We start from the raw sequence: 9,889 nt of genomic DNA, 5'->3' as shown, positions 1-9,889 counted from the left end.
TCTTGATGTCAGTTTTTCTTTGTTTCTTTTCATAAAAGTGAAAAGATCAATATCCACCAGAATGACGATATTGTATTCCACACTAACAAGGCATTGTACTGCAATGACTTAGAAACACAAAAGTGCTTACCTATTTTCTCTTAGATACTAAACTTCACTTTTCTGTGTGAACTTGTGAAATTGGCCACTAAAGATTAAGATCAAGTTGCCTTAAAATCACAACCGGTGTACATCGATGAGGATATTCAGTTTACAATCAACTATTGACATCGACAAAATACTAATGCCATGATCTTTTAATCACAGCGACACCTGTAGCTGTCTACATTTCAATGTGAAATGAACTGCCAGTGTCCAGACAGGTTTAGACAAACTGGAAAACATGTATATACTCACTCATATTAGAAGTTGAGTATGATACTGTATATGCATTCAGTACATGTGTGTAGTACATGTATTGGCATGATTTTCTAAAGTATAAGCTATATTTTACCGAAGGTCCTCGTATCACATCTGGATGGCAAACAGCAAAAGCAGGTGATACTTTTTTAATATTACACATAATTTGTTTAGAGGCCAATTTTTATTGGTCAACCTTTAAATGATGCAAATTTTAGTCATTATAAATTGTTAATAGGTTAACGAGGAAGTAACACACAGTAAGGTATAATTTTAATGTGATCTATGCTGGCCTTTACGTTGCTGTTGCGAAAAACACGTATGAAATACGGTAGTTTATCATCATGAGTGGGCCTATATGTTAACCAGTAGAAAGTATCTACTCTGTATTCTCTGAGGCTGTGCGTCATGGTCAAAATCGCTGCTTAAGTTTATCTACTCCAAGCATGTATCATGCTCGAGACGTACTGACCATAATTGTGCATGCCTATTAACTTGTACTTAATTACTGTTAAAGGGACCTCCATCGCTTGGTTAGTTACTGGGCTAGCGCAGCGTAATAACCCAGGAGCCTCTCCCCAATGAGGTCGCTGTGAGTTCAGTCCAGATCACTCTGGCCTCCTCTCCGGCCGTACGTGAGAAGGTCTGTCCGCAACCTGTGGTCATGGGTTTTTCCAAGGCTCTGTCATCATAACGCTGGCCAAAATAAGTGAAATATTCCTGAGTACGGCGTAAAACCCCAATAAAATAAATAAATAAATAATTACTGTTAATAAGTCCTACCGGCTATATATATCGGTTACATATCGTTATTCAATATGCAGGTCTCAGATATGGAATTTTCTGGATTGCGGTCGCTCCAGTGTCCTTGGTGGCAATAATAAGCCTTGAAAGTTCGTAGAAAATTACACATCATTATATTCCGCATATATAGCATACACATTGAAAAGCTGGGCATCAGAAGAATTAATGAAAGTAATTCAAACTAAGAGATTTAGATTGCTACTGCTCGAAGATTCCTTTTTTTTTCTTTGATTTTCTCCACCAATCAATCAATATATTTTAGATGGTCATTCTACATACGCATATAATGGACGCACTGTATAAACTGTAGAAAAGCCCATCGAAACGTGTAAATGGTATACGCGACAGTCCCGACCAGTCCACTTTGACAATTCCACGAGCATAGTCTTGAAAATATTATTATGACTCAACCGAGGCAATGAAGTCTTCGTCTCGAAAATAATATTATGGAGTTTGACATTATCATTGAGAAAAACGTATCACTAACTGCATTTTCCTTGCAACATTCTGAACGTCCGACAAATCAGTGCGTATATAGAGCAAGTGGTGTTTGTCATTTATGTCAGTGACTAGACAAAATTTTGGCGGCGAGTATGAGTGATTTTACATTTATGAATATATAGGCTACAAGCTGAAAGAAACAGACTATATAATACGTTACTCCGGAGTTTGTATATGCAGGCTCAATAAAATACAGGTAACTGGTACCGAAATAACTTTGGTAACAATCAATCGGGGTTTCGCCCGGGCTCTGTCCGGTTTCCTCCTACCATAATACTGGCCGCCGTCGTTTAAGAACGGCGAAAAAACACTGATCAAATAATTCAAATCGGTCGCGAATAGGTTACATATCAAGCATTGCTATTAAGACAAGTTGAGAATAAGACCTTCTTATTCTACAACTAAGGCATTGGCACATCTCTCGCAGGCCGCCGTTGTAAGAGTGAAGTATTCTTAAACACGGCGTAAAATTCCAATCAAATTAAATCAATCAAATATCTTATCTCGCCCGCCTTCGGTTAAGACAACAGCGTATTTATAACAGAATATTATTGGGTTTGACTGGATGTTAATACAGTACTAAATCATTGATCTCATCAAACATGTTCAATCTTGGGCATGATGTTCCTAACCACCATGTCAACACTAAAAGACAAAATATATTGTACTTTTACATCATGGCAGATATCGACATGTCCAGGTGTATGCAGGTGGCCGGATAGAAATGTTTGTAGGACGTTTTAATCATTTCAAAATACAATACACCACAGATGTTCTATATTCTGACAGCGACAGCGGACCTGTATGTGGCTTGTCTGTTTCTACCAAAATTAAAATCTCGATGACGTCGGAACGCGCGCACATGCATGCATGGAAACACCTCTGTTAATTAAACTGATTTGTTCAATCAAGCTCTTTTGTCTTTTGGTGTAACGACATGGTCATTACAACTCTTCAACTGACAAGAATTAAGGGTCATCTGATGTCAACTTTCTGCGAATTTGTTTTCAATCTGGGTTTATCCTATTTGTAAGCATAGCGTGAGAATGAAAAGCTCAAAATAATCCTTATTAAATTGCGAATGTACACAACATATGTAAAGGTACAGTAATTTAAGTAAACCTAATAAAATATGTATACTAAGGCAATGGCATGGCCTAAAATGTGCGTCTTCTTTAATCAGCGTGATCAGGGGGTAGGTAGACTCACTATTATCAATTGTCCAGACAATGCCAAGACTTTCTTAGTTGGTGGCCCTACCGGTACAGGAGAGGGTTACGGGTTTACTCCATGTGTGCCAGCCCATCAGTCCACTACAAATAACTTAAGCGGAGTTACTTTCAAAACGATTAATCGTATTGATTTTAAAACGTAGTACAGAATTCGACAAATCACTCTCAAATTCTTCGACAAAGTCATGGCCACTTTTGGCTTCTAACTAAGAAGGAATACCTTTCCAGGATACTTATAAATTTCTTCACTTGTGCTCCCTACGTTTCATTTACATGACAGAGCCAATGACAGAGCAGATGAAAGCAAGATGTTAACATGTGACATCCTTGATTAAAGCCCTGCCGTCTGCAGGAAGATGGCTGAGCCAGCGACAGCCTGTTCAAGAGCTCTACACTTTTGTGATACTCCTCATGTTTATGGGTGCAGGAAACCAGAGTGCCAGGAGACCGTTGCCGGGTATTTGACAAACCCACTGAACTAAAGCCGAACCTGAGCAAGCAAGAGATGGATTTGAACACGCGACCAACTGGTCAAAGGCCTGATAGTTCCAGTGAGTCACCTCTTTAACCATATATATTTATGAACAAAAACTCCAACACTATTTGTGCATTTCAGGATTTAATTTGATTTGGTGTATATTATGTCATATAGTAATAAATCAACACAGTTCAGCCTGTGTGATGCGAGTGAACAGAATGCAGTGTTCATTAACTTAACACAATAACTGAATTGCCATTACACATCTGACATACATGTAGCTAATGGCCCACCCACCATACCTACAGAAAAGGTGTCGAGCACTGTGCTCATTTGGTACAAAATATACCCATAAAATTTTCTAGGGCAGTGACAGTCAAAATAAATAAATCTGGGAGGGTAACAGGTAGCCCCCTTTCCTGACGGCTGTTACCATAATATTACCTCCAGAATGTGACAGTTCTGTGTAACCTAGTCATAATGAAATCATGCCATATGGGTCAATCTGAAGGTGGCTAATATTAAATGTAGAGAACGGTGCAAGATTGCTCAAGCCATATCACCCAACTAACTAAGATGAGAATCCAAGTACTTAGTCTTTCTAGGCCAAGAAAGAAAGAAAGAAGCTTACTTCTAATTTTAAATATAATTAAATTACTAAGATGTAACGCAACACATGTATGTATTAAGACAGGGATACCATTAAAGCTTTGTTTGCTAACAAGTTAATTAATAGCCCCATGAAAGTAAGACGTCGATAACATACACATATTATGCTGATATGGTTAGGATGAATCTTTGATAGCAATGAATATGCCATGTATAAGGAACACATAAATAACTTATTTCAATACAAATGAAAATGAAATATTTATAATGAGGTGTCATAAATAATCAATGATATGTTTTGCCCATATCTTGACATTTGTGTGACTCAGACATTTCATAAACATATTATTGCTCATATACAATAGAACTCTTTAACGAATATACCCACTGAATGGTAACATTATCAATGAACAATATCTACACAAAATATATACAAGAAACTCTTTATAAATGATAAAAATACATGTGAACATGGCATGAATGAAAGGTATAAAATGATAGACGCAACTCACAATAAAGCATGAACAAATAAAATTTGATTTGAATAATTAAAATTACAATATGGTCAAAGAGTCTAGCATGAACTGGAAATAAAAACCACCATTCCGCACTGGTTTCTTGCAACACATCCCAACTCTTTATCCATTTTGAATTATGAACAAATTAGTACTCGTATATCATTAATGAATATCATTCATCAACTCTCACACATCTGACTCGCGAGTATTTCTCTGACAATGGTGTCTTGACCATAATCCATTTGGATATCATACAACAGTCCTCATACTTACTATGTATGGGGAGAATGTGTTGTTAGTGAGATCACGAATGTACTTGAATGTAATGTGTTATGAAATTATTCCAATCCTTTTTATATACTGGGGAACAAAGGATTTGAACTCTAAAATTACACGAATATATTAACGTACTAAAAATTTTTCTCCTCCAAAATGCCACAATTAAAAAAAAAGCAACAACATAAGTTTAAGTAAGAAAAGCCTTTGGGCGACTGTCTAACAATGTCTGTGTTTTAAGTAAAGCAAACAATAAAAATAAGCAATATGACAATGAGTCTGAAAGATTGATGGTAATAAAATATTTGGGGAAAAAATTGTTTAAAAGATCCAGACAAAGAAGCTTATGGCTCACGTTGCAAAACAAAACTTAAAAATCTAAGCTGCAAAAGCCAACTTAAAACCAATGCATATATCTACTTTCACTATGGCTTGATTTGGTTCTAAGTCATGACCCCTGACCCTAGCTCTTTCCTTTGGAGGTCATGAGATTGCGAAGTCGCACTAGATTTTGCTTGGTCATCTCGTCATCTGGCTTCAACTTCAGTGCAGCCAAGTAGCTTTGCTCTGCTTCAGCCAGCTTCCCATTGAAGTGTAACATTGCCCCTAGGTTCATATGACCTGTGGCCATCTGGAAACAAGAAATTTGGTATGTAACATACACGTAGACACTACAATGTCATGTCAAGAGTACCTGTAACAAACAAGTCTGATCAGAGTATCAGCTTGCAGACAAGGACAGCATAATGAACAGACAGATGTTCAAGTTGAGAAAACGCAGCTTTAGCCCTTTTTCACTACATGCACAGAAGAATTGAATCAGAAGTGCACGCATTCCTAGTACACCAGTGTTTCTTTACAGGAGGTAATATACACTTACGTTTGGATCAGCGAAGGTGGCCTTCCTGTACATGTCTTCTGCTTCACTGTTCCGGGTTGCCTGCCTACAATAAACATCACAACAGTGTCTACAAGAATATCTAGTAACAGTATCTACTCAGCTCTGTTGTAAATTGACTCTTAAATAAACAACCATAAAATCACCAATCTTGTAAAAATGATAACTGCATTATTTCTTCAAATGAATAATGACACCAATAAAATACTGATAAAAAAAGATTTACTGATATTAATACGAATTACTAATATAACAAAAACTGATTTAATGAAAACAGTTGAAATCAACTAACTACATCTAAAACAAACAGAACTGCAGGACAATCTTTTCTTTAAATGGTTTCTGTGTGACTTGGAGAGTACTTTTCCTCACCTGAAAACATTTGCAGTGTTGAAAAGCAGCTCAAAATCCTCTGGTCTTTCGTCTACCAGTTTCCTGTAGGCCTCTATGGCCTCTGTCACCTTCCCACTGTCAGCCAGGTATTGAGCTGAAACCGTCACAGAGTCACATACACATCAGGGACAGGTACTGAAGTCTTAACGACTGGTAGCTTTACAACATAATGCAAAAACCATAAACTGATAAGTCTTATTTGTTATCTTCAAAAGAAGCTTTAAACATTTCAATCATATTTCAAGTTTGTCCTTAATCAAAAAATGGCTTTGTGTGATTGGTCCTAATGACTGTCTACCTGTGCTTACTTATCTTATGTACAATAGCCACACCAAGGTAGCCTCTTTTGATCTAACTCCATTTGCTCGTTGTTGCTTGACAATCTTAAGAATTTCATTACGACAATCATGTGAAGGAAACTGGAGAGCTCTTAGTACTTTCCATTGTGTGACGTGCACATTTGTATGCCATTCTGGTGGAAGACAAGTGGTATTCAATGCATGAAAGGCGGCAGCAACAGTCCATGAGGCCCCTCGACACTAAAGCTCCTAGAATGATGAAAGTGGGGTCTCAAAGTTCCCAGCAGTGATAGTGTGTTTACCATAGTGCTGTCTGACAGCCGTGTCCTGAGGATCTAACTCCATAGCTTTTCTGTACCATACTTCAGCCTCTTTTGACAAACCCTGCAAACACCGCATCAGAATAACAGTGATGATTAGTAGATTACTTACTCTCAAACACCTGGGAGGCTTAATGGGCTGGATGGTAGATATCAAGGTGGACATGAAAAACACTGACTGAGTTTTATTGTGAACCAGGAGAGTGTATGATTTTAGTGTTCAACTTTGACAGCTTCAGGCAACTGTTCTCTAATATATATCTACTTATTTTTTAATGCCTCTTCAACTTATGCAAAAACAGATTTCAGGCCAGAATTCAATTGTTATGGCAGTGTTTTCAGACACCAACAAAGTTACTACCATCTAGAGATTTGGCAAGTTACTTAAAATTCTGATTTTTTTTTCTTGCCCTGCGATGAAAATTATGACATATAGAACACAGAAATTAATGACTACTGAAGAAAAAGTGCTACACTCTTAGTGTGGTTCTCCTTTATTAAGGACTCAGGACACCCGTAGAAATGAATGTTACCTGTTTATGTTTTAGGTTAGCCATTGTGAGATGAGCCGGTACATGGTCAGGCTTAGTCTTCAGAGCTTCTCTGTACCAGTGTTCTGCCTCCTCGTACTGGTTCAACTTCAGGTACGCTTCACCTGTAACAACAAGCACACAAAAACATTTACACACACACACACACACACACACAGAAAGAAGTCGATAAAGGCAACTAACTAATAATGGGCTTCACAGAATTCTTCCAGTATTACCCTCTGGAAAATCAGCTTGAATTAGGTCATCATTAAAATATGTGTGTCGGGCGTAACCTAACCAACATTCCAACAAGGGCTTTAAAAAGTTTTCATTCGCATTTTGACAGAAGTTCTTTCTCTCTTGAAAATAACTATCTTCTTCTTTTCCTTTTCCACACAGATTGTTAAATCTTTTATTTGTAACTATGCAAGATCACGAAAAAATAACTCCTGCCAGATCTTACCCAGCATGTTGTATATACTCTGAGGGGGATAGTAGCTGGGTCGACGTCTGATTGCTTCCCTGTAGGCCTTTATGCCTTCCTAAAAAATAACAATCAACAGCAAACGTCAGACATCATTATTATTTACACTGGATACACCCAACTTCCTCTTGATCCACGCAGAAGTTTGACTGTAAATATGTCACACAATGAATTGAAATTTATTCAACATAAAATTTGAAAATAAATTTTCTGATCCTCAGAAATGAATGAAAATGATTAACACATCACATAAAGTATGTAATGCCTGTTAGGTCATTCATTAAAGTGATGTGCTACCAAGTTACTGACCAGTTGAATCATGAGTGACATGTATACAGTATGAATGTTTTCAACACGTACATGTATTCTGTTATGGTCCACCAACAGCTTGCCCAGATTGTACAGGGCTGAGATCTTGGTGTTTTCATGAAGCCTCGGGTCTTTCAATCCAGATGTATCTATCTGATAACAGTGCTGGTAAACCTGAAAGACAAGACATTAAGGAAATGAGGTCACCTGCACCATTGATAGACACCATATGTGATTTGTATACATATGCTATATAACAATTTATGGAAAAAAAAAACATAGCGGCAGAATATATTTTTATTCATTTATCCATCACTAAAAAATTTATTTACTCCTTATTTGGCCAACTGAACTGATCCAAACATGTGGAAGGAAAATATTTTACCTTGACAGCCTCTTCAACTTTGCCCTGCAATCCCAATATAATGCCTAAGTTTAGGTGAGCCACTGTAAATGGAAGAAAAATAAACACAGCATATAAGGGGAGATAACTCATACAGAAAGGCCCTAACCCTGTACAAGTAAGAGTTATCCCTCTTAGATCACTATGGATGTTAAACAGCCTGATAATTTCGAAAATGCAATAAATTTCTTTTTTTCCTTTTTCACGTCAGAAGTTAACGTTCTTGTGTTGTATGTGAGTACAGACATAAAATAAAATAAAAGCAGTAAAAACTGGATGCAAATCACCTAAATATTGTAAAGAATTGCTTTTTTTTCACTGAACATACATCTCTGGTGTTCAGTAAGATTAAGGATATTTGAAGGGTCACTGAACTCCATTATCATAGAATCTGCATAGTTGACTCATCAGAACAGGGTAAGTAGTACTCACTTGTTAGCCTGGGTCTGCAGCTAATGGCCATTTTATAGGACTCAATTGCTTCTGCATACCTTTTCTGGTCTTGCAATAAAATACCCCTGGAAAAAGGAACGACAGTCAGTAGAAGTATGGGTGTATTGAAATGCCCATATACATAACACTAAATAATATGTCAGAAATACTACAAGTGGAAATATGAAGCTCTTGTAAGCTTAACACAACTAACTGATTACCATAAACATTTTTTTTTACCGACACCTCTATGTATTTTACTCAAATTTCATATTCATCAAAATTTTAAATCTTCCAAATTAAATGCATCTAATTTAACGTATATATAGGCCTAAATGTGTACTCACAAATTGTAGTGGACATCAGCCATGTTGCCACGGTACTTGAGAGCATTTCTGTAGGCAGCTTCAGCTTCACTGGAGCGTCCTTGGCCGTAGTAGATGTTGGCCAGGTTACCCCATCCTAGAGCAGACAACACATAAACATATTCAGTCATAATCCAGCTTACACTGAATACATGTACCAATGTATACACCTATTATTTACTTATTTATTTCATTGATGTTTTATGCTTTATTCAAGATTGTTTTACACATACAACAAATACTAATTCTGACACAACCTGTCATGCAAAGCTGCAGAAAACCATATACCGGTATCCAGGAAACCATATTTCATCAGGTAGCTGACACAGGTTTTGATATAAAGCTTCAGCCCAGCCAACCGGAGCTGGATTAAACATGAGGAATACTTGTGTTAGACTTATATAATTAATTGATTGGAGTTTTACACCATACTGAAGAATGTTTCACTTTCATGACGGCAGCCAGCATTATGGTGAAAGTCATAACACAACCATTAGCGGATTGCTGGCTCCATATGGTCAGAAAGGAAGCAAGCATGAGATGGACTTGAACTCACTGTGACTTTAGGATTTTAATTACACATCCATCCGAATTATTGTTACTTATCTGCTCCTCCAAATGTCAGTGACAAATAAC

The 9,889-nt window shown here is 37.1% G+C and overlaps 1 protein-coding gene across 1 annotated transcript in view; it reads right to left on the bottom strand.

Moving 5' to 3' along the window:
* Positions 1–3,553: 3,553 nt before the first annotated feature.
* Positions 3,554–9,889, bottom strand: part of LOC135470600 (protein O-mannosyl-transferase TMTC2-like) — a 32,896-nt gene continuing 26,560 nt past the window's right edge. The window contains exons 4-13 of the mRNA XM_064749640.1: positions 9,236–9,350; positions 8,889–8,974; positions 8,439–8,500; positions 8,105–8,227; positions 7,724–7,802; positions 7,261–7,382; positions 6,710–6,791; positions 6,088–6,202; positions 5,698–5,761; positions 3,554–5,448 (exon numbers count right to left, since the gene is read on the bottom strand). Coding sequence (XP_064605710.1) covers positions 5,281–5,448; positions 5,698–5,761; positions 6,088–6,202; positions 6,710–6,791; positions 7,261–7,382; positions 7,724–7,802; positions 8,105–8,227; positions 8,439–8,500; positions 8,889–8,974; positions 9,236–9,350 — 1,016 coding nt within the window. The 3' untranslated portion in view covers positions 3,554–5,280. The remainder of the gene's footprint in view (positions 5,449–5,697; positions 5,762–6,087; positions 6,203–6,709; positions 6,792–7,260; positions 7,383–7,723; positions 7,803–8,104; positions 8,228–8,438; positions 8,501–8,888; positions 8,975–9,235; positions 9,351–9,889) is intronic.

The sequence above is a fragment of the Liolophura sinensis genome, chromosome 1, assembly GCF_032854445.1.
Source record: "Liolophura sinensis isolate JHLJ2023 chromosome 1, CUHK_Ljap_v2, whole genome shotgun sequence".
In the NCBI taxonomy this organism is placed as follows: Eukaryota; Metazoa; Mollusca; class Polyplacophora; order Chitonida; family Chitonidae; genus Liolophura; species Liolophura sinensis.
The sequence above is the reverse complement of the archived record's forward strand: the minus strand, read 5'-3'. Positions and strand labels throughout refer to the sequence as shown.